This window comes from Haliotis rufescens, unplaced genomic scaffold (assembly GCF_023055435.1).
Source record: "Haliotis rufescens isolate VD_foot unplaced genomic scaffold, xgHalRufe1.0.p SCAF_6, whole genome shotgun sequence".
In the NCBI taxonomy this organism is placed as follows: Eukaryota; Metazoa; Mollusca; class Gastropoda; order Lepetellida; family Haliotidae; genus Haliotis; species Haliotis rufescens.
Window position 1 is genome coordinate 23,008,019 of NW_025964334.1, and position 20,835 is coordinate 23,028,853.

Genomic DNA, 20,835 nt, shown 5'->3' on the forward strand with positions numbered 1-20,835 from the left:
AACGAAGTTGGCGGGGGATATAGAAATGGGTTCCGTCCGTGTGTGTGTGTGTGTGTGTGTGTGTGTGTGCGTCCCGAAATCGTTCCCGGAGCATAACTCAGAAACCGTTAAATATTTCTCAACGAAACTTTGCATGTCTATCAGACTCATGCTGAACTGGTTTCCATGGCAACAAGTTGGACTTAGGTTCAAAAGGGTGCTGTTCGTTTCCGGAGCATAACTCAAAAACCATTAAATACTTTCTTACAAAAAATTGCATGTCTACTAGGCACATACTGAACTGGAGCCTTTTGCTATTTAGGAATTTTATACATTTCTATTTTTTTACGTTTCCATTGCAACAAGTTGGACTTAGGTTCTATAAGGGTGCTGTTCGTTTCCGGAGCGTAACTCAAAAACCGTTAAATAATTTCTTACAAAACTTTGAATGTTTACCAGACACATACTGAACTGGTGCCTTTTGCTATTTAGGTGTTTTATAAATTTTTATGTTTTACGTTTCCATGGCAACAAGTTGGACTTAGGTTCTAGAGTTTGTTTCCGGAGCATAACTCAAAACCCATTTAATACTTTCCAACAAAAACTGTGCATGTTTACAAGACACATACGGGACTGTTGCCTCTTTCTATTTAGGAATTTTATAATTTTTTATTTCTCACGTTTCCATGGCAATAAGTTGGACTTAGGTACTATAGGGGTGGTGTTCGTTTCCAGAGTGTAACTCAAAAAAACGTCAAATACTTTCTTACAAAACTTTGCATGTCTACCAGGGACATACTGAACTGGTGCTTTTTGATATATAGCACTTTTAGAAATTTTCATTGTTGATGTTTCCATGACAACAAGTTTGATTTAAGTTTTAATATAGGATTGGTTTACTTAAGTAGTATAACAAATGAACTGTTAAATATTTCCTTGCCAAACATTGCATGTCTATATATAAAGCGCATACTGAACTAGTGCCATTTGATATTAAGGAGTTTTAGAAATGTTTATTTTAGAATTTCCATTGCAGCTATTTTGACATGGGCTAAGAGAAATGTTGGGTCAGTTACCTGGTTTGGGACCATAACATGTTAAAATGGGCGGGGGATATAGATGACTTTGTCAACTATAGGCTTGTTTAAATTAGATTTGTCACATTTATTACATAATTATGTATATGAACGTTTACATTTTACATTTTGTTCAAGTGCCACACTGCTACTATAGATTGTAGATTTTTTGCCGTTGCAATGCTACCAAACATGACAACCTTTGTCGATGAGTCGACAAAAGTTGTAACACACTAACACATAATCTTTCTTGAACAAGAAGATTGTGCCCTTACATGTATGTAGCAAACGATCTTCAGGCTGTTTAGTGTCGTCGATTGCTGAAACATGTTGACAAGGCTCTAGGGGTGAGCAACTTCCCTATATACACCAATGGCAAAGCTTGGAATTGCATCAGTACATAACAAATGCGACCAGCAAGAATAACACTGGTAAATAACACAGAGAAAGTGATCGAGTTACATTAATCCATTCTTTTACTGTCATTACGTTCAACAATTATTTCAGTGAGGGATTTTCAATTTTCAAGTATGCGTTAATATAAATGTATATTTAAAACGCAAATGAATGCAAAAACTGTACTGTACACGTGGTAAGCTTGGCACATTGCTTTCTACGAAGATTTTTAAAGAACGTGATGTGACCCTTTCTCAACAGTTGTTTCATCAAGCTTAGAGCATTCACGCCCTTGAATATATATTATCAATTCTATTATATTCAGATCAAATATTTTTACAGACGGGTCCAAGGATGGTGGCAAAGTTGCAAGTGCCACCGTCATTGGATCCAGAACTGTCTCCTCAAGAATACCAGATACTAGTTCAATTTTTACTGCTGAGGCCAAAGCTACCTTTACAGCTTTGACCTATATCAAACATCAAAACCAATCCAAAAATTTCATCATTTTCTCCGATTCATTATCATGCCTTCAGGCACTTAAAAGTATCTCCTCAAATCATCCTATAATCCTTGACATTTTAGAACTCTATAATGATCTTTCTACTGGCCAATGTGACATCGTCTTTTGCTGGTTACCAAGTCATGTAGGCATAACAGGTAACTCAAAAGCCGATACTGCAGCTAAAGCAGCTCTTGAAAAACCGTTGTCTCCACTCTTTATCCCGTACAGTGATTTCAAACCAACCATCAAATCTTATACTCGGGATCTCATGCAAAAGAGGTGGGACACCCAAGTAGGAAGCAATAAACTACACGAATTGAAACCAACAATCGGTCATAACTACTTGGGTTGTCAGTCAAGACATGACGAGATCGTTTTACGACGGTGTCGTATTGGCCACAGTCGGTTTACACACGAATATCTGCTGAAGACAGATGAGGACGAACCTCCTAAGTGTATCCCTTGCGATGAAAGGTTCACCGTCAAGCATATATTGCTTGACTGTGTGGACTTTGCAATCGCAAGGGATTCACATTATCAAAGTGTAAATCTAAAAGATCTCTTTTCCCGTGTCAACGGGCATCTCATCATAAATTACTTGAAAGAAATTGGTCTGTATAATAAATTTTAAATATGTATGTGAATAATTAAATGCTTGTTTTTAAATTTGGTGTAATGCTATTAGCAACTGACATTATTAAAGGCTCTGTCCATTAATTGTCATCAATTGTTTTTAAATATGACATTGTATAAATAACTAAATTGTGTATATATTAGCTTGGTCTCGTCGCTATATGGCTGAAATAATGCCGATGCGACGTTAAATTTTAACTCACTCACTCAGATCAAAATAACATTGAAGCAAAGAAGGTTAGGGTAAGCCTGGCACAGTCAGGCTAGTTGGGCTCATCATCACCTCATCGCAGCCCAGACAGTGAATTGAACTTCTCCCAGGAAGCGCTACCTGATCAAACCCACACAGAACATTTCGGAAAATGTGAAGACTCCCAAAGACTGCAGCCTTCTGCATTACCGCATGTTTTCCTGAATCTTGTCAATCATATCAGTGTCAAATAGGACAGAAAATGCAATGATAAAATGATTTCATTGGATTTATCAAATAGGACATCAGGTTTGTTGGCCTTGATACGTCTGAGGCTGTTAACGGACCTTTACCAAAGAATTTTGTATTTATCATTTACCATGACGCCCTCTTCATAATCTGGGTTGTACCATGGATGGACCACTGTGTCGAAGCCACAAGCATGGCGAAGACGGTAATAAAGAGAATCAAGCCACACCTTCATGTCGCTTAAGAGTCGTGGTTGTGCCAGGCATCCACTGACAGTCTCATTAAATAAATTGCATAATCTACTTTTTATATTTTCATGTTGATGCAAAAGCACATATTTGCGGTTTCGGGTGGAAGGTTTGGTTTGGTTTGGTTTGTTTCTGGTTTTACGCCACACTCAGCAATATTCCAGCTATATGACGGCGGTCTGTAAATAATCGAGTCTGGACCAGACAATCCAGTGATTAATATCATGAGCATCGACCCACGCAATTTGGATCGATGACATGCATCAACCAAGTCAGCGAGCCTGACCCCCCGATCCAGTTAGTCGCCTTTTACGACAAGCATAGTCGCAATTTACGGCAAGCATGGGTTGCTGAACACCTATTCTACCCCGGATCTTCACGGGTCTCAGGTTGGAAGTGACGGGTTATGAGCAGCAAACAGAAAGCCTTCTGTTTCACGTTTAAGGCCAGCCTACCTCATCGAAATGAAGGACTCTACGGGGTTGCTGTTCCTCTTATTTGTCTTCTTCTTCTAATTATTATTAACATCTTTTATCATATCAACTAATATAATGTACCATGTCGTTAAAAGATAAATGCAAATGAATATTGTCAGCAACACTGACTTATTTTGTTGCTGGTAAAACATAACATGAACTCCTACCTCTCTCCTCACAATCAGGTAAATGTGACCGAGAAACATTGATTTCGTTTGTGCGGCCTCATCTAATTTGAACAGTACCTGAAGACATGAGCAGGCATTAACCATACCGGGACACGATCACACACGCTAAGATCACAGTCTCCAAACACCGAACAGTGTTAGTTGCCGTTTACGTTTGTTTGTTGTTTAACGCCGCACTCAGCAATATTAAAGCTATATGGCGGTGGTCTGTAAATAATCGAGTCTGGACCAGAAAATCCAGTGATTAACATCACGGGCATCTATCCACGTAATTGGGATACGATGACATGCATCAACCAAGTCAGCGAGTCTGACCACTCGATGCCGTTCGTCGCCTCTTCCCGCAAGTATGGGTTGCTGAAGACCTATTCTACCCCGGAGCTGCACGGGTCAGTTGCCCAATACGATTGGTTTGTTGTTTAACGCCGCACTCAGCAATATTCATGCTATATGACGGCGGTCTGTAAATAATCGAGTCTGGACCAGCCAATCCAGTGACTGATATCATTAGCATCGATCCACGCAATTGGGATACGATGACATGCATCAACCAAGTCAGCGAGCCTGACCACCCGATCCCGTTAGTCACCTCTTACGGCAAGCATGGGTTGCTGCAGACCTATTCTACCCCGGAATCTTCACGGGTCTTGCCGCTTACGACCAGCAATGGATGCTCGATACGCCATGGTAATCATCAGTAGACAGAATTTGAATTGTTGTTGGCATACGGTTAATTTTCATGGATGGATACCACAGAAAACCACATACTTCAAGATTACAGGGTAAAACGATTGTAAAATTGCATGGATACGGAAAATCAATTTATGGCCCATTCATTTACACTGCATGATCTTAATCTGTTTGACGCAGCCATGCACCACACTATTCAAATGTTAGACATCTATTCTGCACGATCAATGTACAGACTGGCAGCACTCGCGTCACACGTAACTGATATGATCTTGGTTACAAAATCCCCCAGTCGATACGAGATAAATGCATTATGTTACAATGCCACATTGGAGGCAGGTACTTCATGTGTATGTGTTTCTTTTTATGTCTTCTGTAGGGTATTTTTGTTATAAAGTTTTGCTGTATGAACAACACTGATAGTTTTCCAATACAGTTGCTTAAGGTTTTGTATATAGTCACATTTGAATTCACAAAACAACATCAAGGTAAACTATAGTAAATCGGTGGACATATATGTTTCTATAATAAATCTGGACAAGAGGTAAATTAGTTTCTTGAGTGGTGCTGACGGTAGGATGCATATGTGATTTGCGGGTTATTAAATATATATTGACCCAAATCGTTGACATAAATATCATGTATACAACAGTAACACTGTTTAAGTATTTTTAGTACCTTGGTAGATCATACACGTTTTCAAACAAGAGAAAGTAGGTTATAGCTGAATGCAAATGAAAACTTAGTCTCCATTTCTGAATGTATTTCCTTTTAGGACAATTTACGTCCAAGTTGGAGTCGATTTATTTAGACATATTATGTTTGTATATTCCTTGTTTCACGTCGCACTCAACCATGTTTCAGCTAGGTGATGGCTGACTAAATAATCTAAATAAGTCTGAACATTCCAGTAAGCATTATAAGCATGAATCTACGCAGTTGGGATACGATGACATGTATCAATAAAGTCAGCGAGCCTGACTACACGATCTCGTTATTCGCCTCCTACAAGCAAGGGTTGCTGAAGATCAATTCAAACCCGTATCTTCACGGAGCATAGAAATTTGTTTGCAGCCGATGTGCGGACAACGTCACCTTCTGTGAGTGCATCAGCAGGATCATGATTGTCCCCTTTCCTTGAACGCGCTGTCTTTCAATATTTGTCCCCCCGACCTTCACGTGAAGATCCGGGTTAGAATAGGTCTTCAGCAACCCATGCTTGCCGAAAAGGGGACTATGCTTGTCGACAGAGACGACTAACGGGATCGGGTGGTCAGGCTCGATGGCTTGGTTGATGCATGTCATCGTTTCCCAATTGCGTGGATCGATGCACATAACATCAATCACTGGATTGTCTGGTCCAGACTCGATTATTTCCAAACCGCCGTCATATAGCTTGAATATTGCTGAGTGCGGCGTTAAACAACAAACAAACAAATCACCTTGAACGTTTACAAGGAACTTAAACAAACTTGTTTTCACTTACCTGAATTAGAACTGAGCACTTTGTAAATATATTTTTTTTAATATTCTGAATCTGTCACTACCTTTCGTAATTTGTTTGAACATATCACAATAATCGTTATCGTGACAACACGATTCTTGAAGTTTGCTCACATGGATAACAATATAATATAAATGTCTGGGTCCCAAGGCCCTTCTATTTGCATTTTAAAGACTTAAATATACACCCCGATGTTTATTCAAAAATCGGTTACCACCGTTTATGATAGTTGGCTCATTTCATAACAATTTAAATGCGGGTACTTAAATCAGGAAATTGAAGCAAAATTATCTCCCTCATATATTCTGCAGCAAAACACACAAAGAAATGTTGCTATGAAATCACATGGAAGGAACATTCAAGGTTTTAAGTGACTCATAAGGGGTTTAGGCATAGGTCAAGAACAAACTGTATTATACGCTTAATACGATAATATTTCCTCAGAAGTATGCATTTTATATAGTTCGTAATGTGACAATGGCCGAGAAAAATATATCTGTTCGTGTCTTTCTGTGTGTTATCGTGGTTACGTGTGGCTATTTAGTAAGAAGATAAAAATCAAAGAATGAAAAAAATCGATTACTGGCTTAGTCTTGTACACAATCATTCTAAACGGTACACGGCGTTGCCTGTACACTCAGACTCCGGTATATCGATTGCAGGGTATAATTGATCTGTTGCTGCACAACGAATGTAAAGAGTTGGAGGCCAACACGGCACAGCAGCGATATTGATAAAAAGCTAAATTCGGAGGGTTGTGCTTGGAGTTTGTCTGGAGAATGTATATGTTTTTAGCAACAGCTGCAAAACCAGATATTTGTTTCATCTTTTCACGATAACCACCTTGACACCCCTCTCCCATTGAATATCAGATGGTCAATTCCTTATGGATATTATTCAGTTGACCCGTGAAGATCCGGGTTAGAATAGGTCTTCAGCAACCCATGCTTGTCGTAAAAGGCGACTATGCTTGTCGTAAAAAGCGACTAACGGGATCGGGTGGTCAGGCTTGCTGACTTGGTTGATGCATGTCATCGATCCCATATTTATGTAGAAAATATATATGAATAGCATATGCAGTACCTAATGTTAAGTGGCTGTCTTCTGTGGCATTTCTTATTGTTGAATACATATTCAGATGAGCCACAATGCTGTGTTACTATTAATATTATAATTTACTGGCTTTGGTTTGTTGTTTTACGCCGGACCTATTCTACTCCGGATCTTCACGGGTCTAATTTACTGGCATATATGAGGAGCACTGAAGCGTAAAGTACAGCTAATTTGTGAGCCAACGGCACACCTACTATACTTCCTGAACATTCTCTTTCAATTTAAAAGACAACTTCAAAACCATAAAAATAATCCATAAACGTACTGTACATTTAGGAGTCACACAGTACTTATCATTCTTTCGCAAAGTGAATTCCTCAATGTGACTTGACATTGTTGTTGTTGATCCGTTAGTGTTCTTTGAATAATTAAAAGTACTAACTGCGTTGACGCATGTATTTTTACATTATCTGCATACGTTAACTCTAAGATAATAGTCATCGATATAAACAATAATTACATACACAATTTTATTTTTGTTGGCAAATTCGAATGCAACAAATATATTTTGCAAATTCCTGAGGCGTGTGTCATTGTGTCGGTGAAAGAAGTGATATATCAATTTAAAGCACAGTCATATTGGGTTCAGCAAACACAGTACGACCAGTTTATAGTTTTCACAATAGCCTACGGACCCCACTTCGCATTGACGCGGCGCGTAAATTACGCATCAGAAAAAAATGTAAAAAACCACAATGCGTTACATTTCCATTATCATCAAGGAGCGCACGTCTTTGTATTTGCACACACCCAAGATTTTATCTGTAACTTAAGATCTTACTCAAAGCTATTCAGCATTGAATGCATGTCATTTCAGGACCTGCCATGTGTTGGTTCAAGTCATTATTCTCCCCGTCTATAACAAAACATGTTTGTTATTCTGATATTGTTATGGATGTCGATTGTAATTTTAACCAAGAGGCTCTTTATTTATGGAGGCGCCACGTTGTTCAATCGAGTGAGCATTTTCAGAGGCAGAAACAAGCATAGACAATTGTGCACACTTGTGAAGATCGGTAATGAGAGGAGAGGATATGTCTCGAATGACGTGCCAAGGCGAGCACATAATAGTAATTCTTAAAGGGGGTAAGGTCGATGCAGATGACGAGCCTAATGTCATAATCTTAAAAGTCTTGTTTGCAGACCTGGGTGACTCGGACTCGCTTATCATTTCAACCAGATTTAAATGGTTATTACGAACAACATGTAGGGAATTTATTAAATTCATATAACATATTTGGCTGTCAACGAAGGACACGAACATATTTAACAATGGTTTACTATTGACACTCATACCTTATCAGTTTAGTACTTAAAACATTTAACAGATGAAATACAATGAAAAAACATTGATGGGGTCTATTGTTTCAAAAACGATGTGCTGTTTGTTTTGTTTTATGGTGCATGACAAATTTCCCCTGTAGGTGTGAGTGAGTGAGAATGGTTTTACGCCGCTTTTAGCAATATTCCTGCAATATCACGGCGGGAGACACCTGAAATGAACTTCACACATTGTACCCATGTCGGGAATCGAACCCGGGTCTTCGGCGTGACGAGCGAACGCTTTACCCATTTGGCTACCCTAACGCCCCTCCCCTGTATGAGTAGCACAACAAAAAACGTTTTACAAGTTGTTCCCAAACATTCAATTTTTAATCTAGTCTAACATATATTATTATCTCCACCTGACGTTAGATACAGAATCCCCATTAGATACCAAGCACGAAAAACGTAGAGCTAAATGTACCAGCTTGTATGAAGACCAGCACAAAGTTATTGACTTATCAACACACATGTTCGAACCCAATAGGGTATACTGTTTCTCATTGTAGTCTTTGCTGCATGATTTATGTTCACAGTTAGACATGTAAACAATATCCATACGTCTAAATACACCAGTCCTAAAATATTCCTCGCAGTGGGTGAAGGACCCTTTGCATTAATAGCAGACTGAAATCTGACCTGTCGAACACATTTTTTCGGTTTCAATTACAACCGTCCTCAGTCTGCCTACACAGATAGGATCATTGTCAGGTTATAGCTAAAGTATGTATTATCCCTGACAACATACTTGGTTGTAATCAGTTGGGCTTCGTCGATTTTACCCAAGCATCGAACGCAGTGTATTTGCCACATGAAACCTTAACTAAATGCTTCCTTTACACACTCAGGCTGTATTTAGTAAATGCTGTCAGATTGTTCATGGTATGGTAACCAACTATCACACATACCTATTTACTAGACCGCCTAAGTGGTGTAGGGGATACTCTCCGAGCGTCTGCGACATGCATCAACCAAATCAGCGAGCTTGACCACCCGATCCCGTTAGTCGCCTCTTCCGGCAAGAATGGGTTGCTGAAGACCTATTCTATCCCGGTTCTTTACGGGTCCAAATGCAAATAAATAGTAAGTAAACACGAAGGTGTAAATTGCAAATGGATATAGTTTTGTACACACAAATATGGTGCGGAGATATGGTGTACAAAAGTAAGAAAAAGCATTGCAATTATACACACTAAATATTGTAATTATACTTTGAAAATAGGATAAAAATGTTTAAATACTGCTGTATTAGGTGAACCTGGAAGAACGAGAATGTATGAACTTAAGACTGCCTTTGGGTAGCTATCAAAAGCATTGCTATTTCATGCTATGTAAATATGATGAATTAGGTTATTAAAATTGGGTTTCATTTGTTAGATATATATTGTTTAGTTATGGCTTTGGTAATGTATGGTTGATGTCGGACACTGTGTTGCTTTTATTTATCCATTTTAGGAAAGAACTAGAGATTTCCTTATGCAGGAATGGAACACATGGAAGTTTAAATAGATATAATGGAATGGAACACATGGAAGTTTAAATAAACTAGTGTCCAAAAGACACGATACCAACTTATTTTCAAAATTGTTTTTTACTAAGTGAATTGTCAAGTATGTAAAACATGCCAATTCGTATTGCACATCCCAAACACAGCATAGTCGATAAAAAATACCGGGAACACGTGATCACTTCCGGGAAAAAACGTAAACTTCGTGAAAGTGACATTTCCCTCTCTAGCATGTTCTGCACGTTATAAAACGGCTGATCAGACACGTTGATATCACAGCAACAAAAAGAACACAAGATATGCCACGTTTGACAGCCATCGAGAGAGAGAGAGCCGTTGGAATGGTCCAACAAGGAGCGTCACACGTCGAGGTCGCCAGAAGGTTGGGATGCGCACGCATCACTATCACCAGGTTGATGCAGCGGTTACGTCAGACAGGTCAGACGTCAGACAGGCCCAGGAGTGGAAGACCACGAGTAGCCACGCTCCGTGAAGATCGTTACATCAGGGTATTACACCTGAGGAACCGCACCGTAACAGCGACGTCCACGGCGGCTACAGCACTGGGACACAGGATCAGTGGACAGACCGTCTACAGGAGACTACGGCAGTATAGTATCCGGCCACGTCATCCCTACCGCGGACCGCTCCTGACGCCTCGACACCGGAACAACAGACTGATCTGGGCAAGGCGAGTTCGACGTTGGCAACGGTGGGACTGGGCACGTGTTATGTTCTCTGATGAGAGCAGATTCCTTATCTTCAGAAACGATGGACGGCAGCTTGTATACTGACGATTTGGTGAACGTTTGGCGCCTAACTGTATCCAACAGGTCCGGCCGTTTGGAGGTGGAGGGTTAATGGTTTGGGGTGGCATATGTGGTGACGTCAAAACGATGCTTGTCGTAATTCGTGGAAACCTGAATGCACAGCGTTATCTTGATGACATCCTACGGCCTGTTGTGGTGCCCTTTATTCAGCAACAGCCTCGTGGACTCCTTTTCCAACATGACAATGCAAGGCCACACACAGCAAGATTGACACAGAACTTCCTTGCCAACACCAACGTACAGGTTTTGCCATGGCCCGCATGTTCACCGGACATGAATCCCTTCGAGCACTTATGGGACCACCTCGATCGGCAAATCCGACGTCGCCGTGTGCCTCCAGTCAACGTCCAGGACTTGGAACGATGTCTCCTCGAGGAATGGCAACGCATCACTCCCAACGTCATCAGACGTTTGACGTCATCAGTCCGTAGGCGTGTTCTGGCATGTATTGATGCTCACGGTGGACATACCCGCTACTGACTTGACTTTGAGACGTGTGGTGTGACATTTCCCGTTGTTTCTGTGATCAGTGCTCTAACGAAATGTTCATTTTTCGACCCCACCCATCTTTAAAGGCTTGTCATATTGGTCGTTCAGATTTTATTGAAATGAAATTTTTGTACAGATGTTGTGAAAGGATTTCTCAAAAGCATAACACCAATCCTAAACTTCTGCATTGTTTAGTTTTTCTTTTATGTCGTTGCAAACAGGTGGTATCGTTTCTTTTGGACACTCGTTTAGATATATTTAAACAATTAACATGTAGTGGGCTAAGTGAGTAATGGCTCAGGCAAATTGGCAGTCCAAACAAACTTGAATCAAATCGTTAAAGACCCTTTTTGTTTGTCATCGAACGTGTTATGACTCCATTTTGCACTACGTTCAGTTGAAGGTGTTTTCTTATGCATCATCACCCGTTGTTTCAACTGTTTGGTAATACGAGTCGACTGCAGTGTCCGGCTCTAAAAGTTTGAAGTTGCTGAATTCCTACAATTGGATCCCTATTGTTCTTCTGATCCTATTATTCATGGGTGACCTTAACCTGTGTAAGCTGCACACCCACTGCGCGTGTCATCACATGTCGAAACTGTTTTGATTTTCATACAGGAATTACCTAATCTCTCCTCGAAACGAAGCTTAATCTTTGCGACTACGTCAGTTAGCAAGCTATCACCCGCTGTGTGTTTAGGGGCATGACATACATTCTTACTTCAATGAAGCAATTATAAATACCTACAGGTCCGGGGTAGAATAGGTCTTCGGCAACCCATCCTTGCCGTAAAAGGCGACTATGCTTGGCGTAAGAGGCGACTAACGGGATTCGGTGGTCAGGCTCGCTGACTTTGTTTGAAGCATGTCATCGTATTGCATCAATTGCGTGGATCGATGCTTAGATTACTAATCCCTGGATCGTCTGGTCCAGACTCGGTTATTTACATACCACCGTCGTATAGATGGAATATTGCTGACAAACAAACAAATACCTACAGGTTATGCTACAATACACTTAACAGTAAATTCTGATCGCACATCGATTTGCCTCATGAATAAATACGATACAGACTATAATATTTGTTTGTTTAAAGCCGCACTCAGCAATATTCCAGCAACATGACGGCGGTCTGTAAAACATCGAGTCTGGACCAGACAATCCTGTCATTGACATCATGAACATAGATCCACGCAATTAGGATCGATAACTAACATGCATCAACCAAGTCAGCGAGCCTGACCACCCGATCCCGTTAGTCGCCTCTTACGACAAGCATAATCGCCTTTTACGGCAACCATGGGTTGCTGAAGAGCTATTCTATCCCGGATCTCAACGGGTCCCAGACCACACAATAGCTCCAATTAACGTTAAGTGTATAATTCCAGTGAAAGTATTCAGATTTTGCCAGGTTTGCAAGGAAAATTTCTTTCCATCTTCTTCCGAAATTTCTATAGACTTACAATTTGTATGGGTTGACATGTATATGCACATGTTTAGCAGTATTCAACAAGACAGTTATTTAGCGTACACATTTCACAGCCACTTCTAACACGTTAACACTTCAATATAAGATAGCTTCGCAAGAAATCGCAAAGTACAATGAAGCGTAGGCTTATTTCACAATATAACATTGTTCTATCATGACGTCAATTCTGGAGATTCGAACAAGCGCTCGAAACTTGATGACGTCGTAAATTAGACGATGTTATTTTTGAGAGGGAAGAGTCGAGTGAGTTGTTCTCAATAGATGTAGCTGACCGACGTAGATAAACCAAATAGCCGAACGATCGCGTCCAAAAGTGGGAGAGAAAAGGGACAGATAATCGACGTGAGAATTATGAGAATATGCGTGAAAGTTGGTTGGTTGGTTTGTTTTTTAACGCCGCACTCTGCGGTGTGTAAATAATCGAGTCTGGACCAGATAATCCAGAGAATGATATCATGAACATCTATCCACGCAATTGGGATTGATCTGTAAATATTCGAGTCTGAACAAGACAATCCAGTGATTTAACATCACGGGCATCGATCAAGGCAATTGGGATCGGTGACATGTATCAACCAAGTCAGCGAGCCTGACCACCCGATCCCGTCAGTCGCCTCTTACTACAAGCATAGTTGCCTTTTACGGCAAGCATGGGGTGCTGAAGACCTATTCTACGTTGCTGAAAACCAAATATAACAACGTCATTCATAAAATGGACTTTTCTGACATTGCCTAGTTCGGATTCTATTCAGGCAGTCATTTAAATATAGTGAATATTGTTAAAACTTACATTTTATTAACATCATTGAAGAGGCTGTTCATAATATTGATATCCCACATAAGAAAAATACGACTTGTTGTTTATCGTACATTAAAACACTGCAGAGAGAATAAACAATTTATTCCATTTAAACAATGTTTATTCTCTCTGCAGAGTCTTTTTCGTAAGGTGAGCAACTACTACTCCCACTCGTCATTTATTTCTTAATGATCCACGCAATTGGGATCAATGACATGCATCAACAACGTCAGCGAACCTGACCACTCAATCGTTAGTCGCCTTTCACGACAAGCATGGGTTGCTGATCATGAAGACCTATTCTACCCGGATCTTCACAGGTCTCCACGCAATTGACCTCTCCGTATGGAACCTTAAGCCACGCCTTCAAAGAGGTCACGACCTTTCCACCACTTCCTTAGACAAACTTATAAACAACATGGCTGCCTCTTGTCAAACTCGGAGAGCTTCGTTGGCGGATTTACAGGCTGATTTGTCGACTTCTTTTATGAAACAGGTGTCATTTTCAATGAAAAGTAAACAGCAAGGGTTTAAGTTTTTTAGTGAGGGGTACTTCCATTCAGTAAGCATGACTTACGGAGAGAATGACACCATCGTCAGTAGTGCCAAGTGCTATCGCAGTATGAAGAAAAACGAGCCGCCCCATGCTGTTCATGTTGACATCAAGCCTGAAGAAATATCCTATGCCTATTGTTCATGTCAAGCAGGGTAAGTTGACCGTTTACAACCAGGTTTGCCTCGTTACTGTTGACAAGATGCATTATCCCGTAATATTTATTGTTGATACAAACGTATCAAGTTCCCTAATTTCGTGATACATTCGTTCAATATGCTGAGGCTAACAGGATAATAGTTACATCTGGAGGTAATGATCATGATAATGAATTTGTGTAAAGACATTTCACTCATATCTCCTAACGAAAGAAAAGTTATTGTGTGTTAATTTACAGTACTGGACTCTTAGTTTTCCATATCAAAAACACCTTATCACCTGTTAAAAAAAAGGATCAATATTAACATCTGATATATTTGTCAAATATTTAACTAACTTTTTAGTGTTTTATTTGTATGGATTATAAAAACTTGCAATCTTATTTAGCATCAATTTTGAATTTCTCTAATTTTTTCAGAGCTAGTGGATCATGTTCCCATGTCATTGGATTCATCATAGCACTGCAGCAATGGCAGTTGATGGGTTTCACTGAGGTTCCATCAAAGCTGTCCTGTACATCACTTCCAGAACAGTGGAGCAAACCTCGGTGTACCAAAGTTGAAGCAGGCGATGTACCACATTTAGTTTTTGTCAACCCCAAACCAGACAGGAAAAAGAAACCAGTTACTAATACATTGACAGAATGCAGGTACTTGATTTATACTGATTTATTTCATGAATTATGCTTTCCTTATTTCGCTCAAAGCAAACAAATGTATACATAAAATTCACTGGTATGACATGTATCATAAACATTTACATAAACTAAATAAACTTTGATTATATAAACTAAATATACATTGATATAAACTAAATGATAATCATCATGTTCAATGGAAATAGATGCCATAATATGATAATTATCATGCTTATCACTCTTAAATGTATAACATGTTCAACAAGACACATTTGAATTCATCAACGGCATAAACTTCAACAAGGAAGTGAGCTTTCATGTTTGCACAATAAGTTCTCTGGATTAAGAAAGTGAGATAGACAATTACATGTTACAGAAATGTACGGGTCGAGGAGACAGATATTCAACATCTTCAAGGCCTAAAAGACCTTCCCATAGGATACCTTGTCTGCAACCCCTCAAAAACTGTGCACACTCATGTTGGACCAGTCCCTGTTGGCAGTGGCTTGTCAACGCATGTAAGTTTAGCAATGGTTTTAGTGTTTGTTAGAATTTGACCACAGCCTTTACCTGCCAAGCATGTTGTAACTCAATGGGAAATGACTGGATATATCCAACCTTAACATGTTTGTTATTAAGGGGTAGCCACCGGAGATATTGAGGATGCTATTATAGTGAAACTCCTAATACAGCAATTCAGAATTTTGTACAGTAATTTTACTTTATATCATTATTACTGGAGGATGTTTTTCACATGGTGTGACCATTATCAAGGTCCCATTGTACACTGTCAGGTTTTAACACTATAGTAACAGTAAATCATGGTAAAAAGGGCTAAAGCTACATGTTTATAAGCTCAGTTGAAATCAGGGACAATGTCCTATCTAGAAAAGAAAAGCTGGAATTAAAATTACTTCATGTGTTTGGGCGAAAGGAAGTTTGGATTAAAATCACTTCATGTAATTGAATAGGTGACAGGTCACATAAAATTATAGTTCAAGTGGTTCAGTTTTGACAAAAGTATTATCATGATTAAATTTTGAATTTTATTATTATTATTATGTAAATTATGTAATTTTACATTGCTACCTGTGAATCTGACCTTTGGCCCAAGCTCAAACAATGCTAACAAACATGTGACAGCAGAACCTTGGTATGCAGTACAAACACAAATTTAGCCTGATAACACGATAGTTCTAAAAAGAATTTTGCAGTGTTGCAAAAACAACTACCATTGTAGAAAAAAACCAACGCAAGATAAACATATTTTTATTGCATATATAAGGTTTGTGTGCGCACTCGTGATGTGTGCGAAATACGCATCAGTCGGAAAGCGCACGGTAAATCTCAAAAGTAACTAACTAACAAACTAACTTGTGATGTCCGTGTGCGAAATACGCTACAGTCGGAAAGCGCACGTTAAATCTTCTATATCAGTCAGACTTGTGATGTGTTTCATTCCCGGTCGCCTTATACACAGAGTATAGGATTTTGGGTTGATTTTTAAGGCGTGTACAGGGGGGTCGTCTTATACGTGGGGTCGCCTTATACACAGCGATATACGGTACATGTACTGTGTCTCAATTTACTTCTTTCTGATACAAGGAGGCATGAAATTTGTCAGAAAAGAGCAAACATACCAAATTTGATCAATTGCAGACATCATTGATAGCTGAATGCGGCCACTGAGAATCTTGAAACTTTTGATTCTGCGTATAGCTCTTTCGACATGTACTCTGTGCCCAGCAATCTTCTGAGTGAAGATGACATCTTTTTGGCTCATCTGTACACCAGACTTAGCAAATGGTGGTATATTCAGTCGAAGCCCTGTTTTCTCTACTTCTGCTTCAATATCAAACCCCTTATCTGCCATAATTCCATCTCCCTCCTCCAGATAACCAATCTCAAGAAGATCAATCAGTGTTGACTGAAAACCTGACTGCTTAAATATTTCTTTGTCTGACATTGCCCCTGAGAACAGCATAGAAATAAAAAATAACTGAGCCTCTCGGATCTACAGCCACTAATGCCTTCAATGTGTTAGTGGACTTGTAATTGCTGTACGTTTGAGTTTGGGTATTTAGTGAAGATGGTTTTTCAATTCTAATTTCTGTGCAGTCAACAATAGGAAATGTACTTGGAAAATCTTTCCTATAGTCCTCTGGCATCCTTTCATACAAGACATCTCTGTGGGGCCAGATGCTTAACTCCCCAAACCTGAGAAACATGTAATTTATCCAGGAATTGAAGATAACACCTGCAACTTGCTGAGTAATTGCAAATCTAAAAGCCAAATCCTGCAAGTGAAAATTATTCCTCAGTTTGCAAAGCGTCAAAAACAACTGATTTTCAAGGGAAAGTTTCCTAATTTTGGACAATTTTCCTTTCCCAAGATACCTAAGAGGACATGATGGAGGATCTGGAACTAAATACCTAAATATGGCAATGAAGGTTTCTTTGTTAAAGCCTGTGTAGTACCGAATAAGCTTAGCATCTTCCAACATAACATCAATTGAAAAAGTAAATGTTTTTTGCTTTTTTAAATGTTCACATTCCTCTTCAGTATCTTTCAGCTTTCTCTTGACATCTATAAGCTCCAAACTGCATTTTGACAGATCTCTCTTCAGGCTCTCATTCTCTGCAATAAGTACTATCATATCCATTGGGTCGATCCCTGAAACATTTAAAAGTAAAAGGAAATCAATTCTGCCAAATACAAATTGATGTTATAATGTAATGACAAATAAACATTGTTAATTTGATCTCATGTCAGTTTGCTTTTTATTTCAGGCAAAGTTTTTTGAGACTGAGCCAATAAAATCTGTTGGCACTAGATGTGGCAATCTAGCTTTTCCCCAGGCCGCCACAGTGACCCTTGGAGCAGAGTACCACATCGAGGATATGACACAGGAGCAATGTGAGCAGTTAGAGCAACAAACAAGGGACCAGACCAACAGTCAGATGTGGTTTCAAGCGAGGAAACACAGGCTGACAGCATCCACATTTGGGATCATACTCAAAAGAAAAACCATCACAGAAAAGTTCATCAACAACATCATAAATGAAAAGGCTTTCACATCTGTTGCAACCAGCTATGGCAAAAGTAATGAAAGACAAGCTATTGAAAAATACATTAAGCAGTCAGGTAATCATGTTCATGATTGTGGTCTTGTAGTGAACAGAAAGTTTCCATTTCTAGGAGCTACACCAGATGGGAAGGTGTGTGAAGATGGTATTACAGGCATCATAGAAGTAAAATGTCCATACTCAGCCCGAGACATGTCCATTAGTGATGCCTGCTGTTTATTGCCAAAGTTCTGCTTGCAAAATACAGATGGGATAATTTCAATCAAGAAAGCTCCCCATTATCATGAATATTTTTATCAAGTTCAAGGACAACTCATGATTTCAGGTGCTGCCTTTTGTGACTTTGTTGTTTTCACAAAAAAAGACCTTTTCATACAAAGAATTTTTCCTCTTCCTGTGTTTATGCAACAAATGTTGGATGAATTGAGTGCTTTTTACTTTCAGCATGTTAAACCAGTACTGTGTTTGCCAAGTTCTCATAATGTGTGTACACTTACAGCATGAGTCAGTCTGACAATCAGTTGTCACGGTTGAACTTGTATGCACAGCAGTGGCAGAAGGTAAAGATGGGTTGTCAGATTTAGCTATCTTTTCTGTTGGCTCCAATCTGCAACAATATTTGAAACTATAAACTTTTACAAAGTTACTATTGATTGTTGTTTGAGAAGATAAAATTAAACCAATATCAAATATTTGTGTGTCTGTTATTTGAGTTCATACAGTATAATGTGCATGAGTGTCATATAACAATGTTTAATAGCAAAAGAGGATAAAGTGTGACCCATATAGGTGCTGACTGGATTCATACATTACCTTATCAAACAATTTCACATCATACTGGGTGTTAACGAGAACTAAAGACACTCAACAAATCTAATAAATTTCCCCGTGTGCTATCTCAACTTGTATTACCTTCCAATCTCTCCAACTTTTTTGCTAACACTGAATTTTCACATTAGCCAATATCGTTATCAAACTTTTATTAAATGAACAAACAATTTAAAGAACAAAAGCCATACCTACCTACCCTATTTATTGTTTGTTACATGCAGAACTCATTTATTTTTATTTCATCCAAATTAACAACATACATTTCCCCTGGGCAGTATTCATTACAAGATGAGAAAATCTTATTTATGAACTTATGTGAACAAGATGGAACAACTGAATCAACTGTAGAAATTTTACAAAGTATTTGATCATGTAAATGGATAATCAACTTGTAATGTACCAATCAATGGCTTCTTACAGTGTACACAAACCTCTGAGTTCCATCATGGGTGGGCTTTCTTTTTGTAGGGGGCTTCCTACTTAGTCCAGCCTTGTCAAAGTGATTGGCAGGTAATGGGTCTGGATGTTGCTCACATGGAAAATTGTTGACGAAGTGCTGAAAATCAAATTTAACACAATAACCTCTATTATGTGGATAAACCGATGTATAATGTATATAAACACAATGAATTCAAAAGTTTTCAATAAGTTTGTGAAATCTTTATATATACATAGATCTATATGTTCGACGATTACCAACCCAGGTAATTTATATTCACTACTTGGCCAATGGTAATAGGAAAACTGATCGCTGCCAAACAAAACTTAATGACGTATCCATCTATAAAATTGATTAAATGTACGGGAAATGTACCTTTGTGCAAACATATCTATTGCAGTTGATGTTTGACGGATTGAGCTGATTATGCGGTCGTCCACAAAGTTTTATCCACCGTAGGCACTTCTCGTAGTCAGTCTTCGGTTTTGGAAACGGTATGAACTTGACACCGCCTCCTAGTCGTTCAGGGTACCTGTCATCACTATTGCACAGACCGTGACTGCACCTCTTTACCATTTTTGCTGGATAAGTTGGCCGATAGAAACGATTGCGTAAAGCGCGCCAGCCAAACTTAGACAAGCTTGTTTGTCTAAGGAAGTGACTGCAGTCAAAGTATGCGTGCGCATACTGTCAGAGCGACTCGCTGATTGGTCAAGTCAGCTGTCAATAAAATTCGACGGAGAGGTCAATTGGGATCGATGACATGTATCAACCTTGTCAGCGAGCCTGACCACCCGATCCCGTCAGTCGCCTTTTACGACAAGCATAGTCAGTCGCCTTTTACGGAAGTATGGGTTGCTGAAAACCTATTCTACCCGATATCTTCATCTCTGTGATTAAGATTTAATACTCCTGACTGGCATAAAACATTAATACACGCACACTTAATCAATCGTTCCTTTCATGGACATTTTCGAGAGATTATAGGTCCACTGCAAGCTATGCCAATTTTGGAGAGATTATAGGTCCACTGCAAGCTATGCCAATTTTGGAGAGATTATAGGTCCACTGCAAGCTATGCCTGTCGTGACCCGTGAAGATCCGGGGAAGAATAGGTCTTCAGCAACCCATGCTTGCCATAAAAGGCGAGGATGCTTGTCGTAAAAGGTGAAAAACGGGATCGGGTGGTCAGGCTCGCTGACTTGGTTGATGCATGTCATCGGACCCAATTGCGTGGATCGATGCGCATGATGTCAATCACTGGATTGTCTGGTCCAGACTCGATTATTTACAGACCGCCGTCATATAGCTTGAATATTGCTGAGTGCGGCGTTAAACAACAAACCAACCAAATCGTAAGAGGCGACTAAATAGATCGGATGGCCAGGCTCGCTGACATGGTTGACTGCATGTCATTGTGTATACAGTGGCGTCGATCGAGGCT

At 39.4% G+C, this 20,835-nt stretch overlaps 2 protein-coding genes across 2 annotated transcripts; one reads left to right on the top strand and one right to left on the bottom strand.

The window, feature by feature from the left end:
* Window positions 1–14,020: 14,020 nt before the first annotated feature.
* LOC124145364 lies at window positions 14,021–18,813 on the top strand. The gene is made up of 4 exons (XM_048386044.1): window positions 14,021–14,393; window positions 14,816–15,046; window positions 15,411–15,552; window positions 17,825–18,813. Exons 1-4 carry the CDS (start codon window positions 14,104–14,106, stop codon window positions 18,623–18,625), a joined length of 1,464 nt encoding a protein of 487 aa, XP_048242001.1. The 5' UTR covers window positions 14,021–14,103; the 3' UTR covers window positions 18,626–18,813.
* Window positions 15,050–20,137, bottom strand: LOC124146393. The gene is made up of 4 exons (XM_048386045.1): window positions 19,767–20,137; window positions 19,384–19,508; window positions 18,619–18,728; window positions 15,050–17,708 (listed from the first exon to the last, which is right to left on the bottom strand). The coding sequence occupies exons 1-4, from the start codon at window positions 19,965–19,967 to the stop codon at window positions 16,978–16,980; spliced, it is 1,167 nt and encodes a 388-aa protein (XP_048242002.1). The 5' UTR covers window positions 19,968–20,137; the 3' UTR covers window positions 15,050–16,977.
* Between the last annotated feature and the right edge of the window lie 698 nt (window positions 20,138–20,835).

What these genes read in the sequence shown, in the direction of transcription:
- LOC124145364 (XM_048386044.1), top strand. Translation starts at nt 14,104, where the DNA reads ATGGCTGCCTCTTGTCAAACTCGGAGAGCTTCGTTGGCGGATTTACAG. An exon ending in AATACATTGACAGAATGCAG is followed by an intron (nt 15,047 to 15,410) that starts GTACTTGATTTA and finishes TACATGTTACAG; the next exon opens with AAATGTACGGGTCGAGGAGA. An exon ending in GCAGTGGCTTGTCAACGCAT is followed by an intron (nt 15,553 to 17,824) that starts GTAAGTTTAGCA and finishes TTTTTATTTCAG; the next exon opens with GCAAAGTTTTTTGAGACTGA.
- LOC124146393 (XM_048386045.1), bottom strand. Translation starts at nt 19,967, where the DNA reads ATGGTAAAGAGGTGCAGTCACGGTCTGTGCAATAGTGATGACAGGTAC. An exon ending in ATAGATATGTTTGCACAAAG is followed by an intron (nt 19,509 to 19,766) that starts GTACATTTCCCG and finishes TTTGATTTTCAG; the next exon opens with CACTTCGTCAACAATTTTCC. An exon ending in ACCCATGATGGAACTCAGAG is followed by an intron (nt 18,729 to 19,383) that starts GTTTGTGTACAC and finishes ATATTGTTGCAG; the next exon opens with ATTGGAGCCAACAGAAAAGA.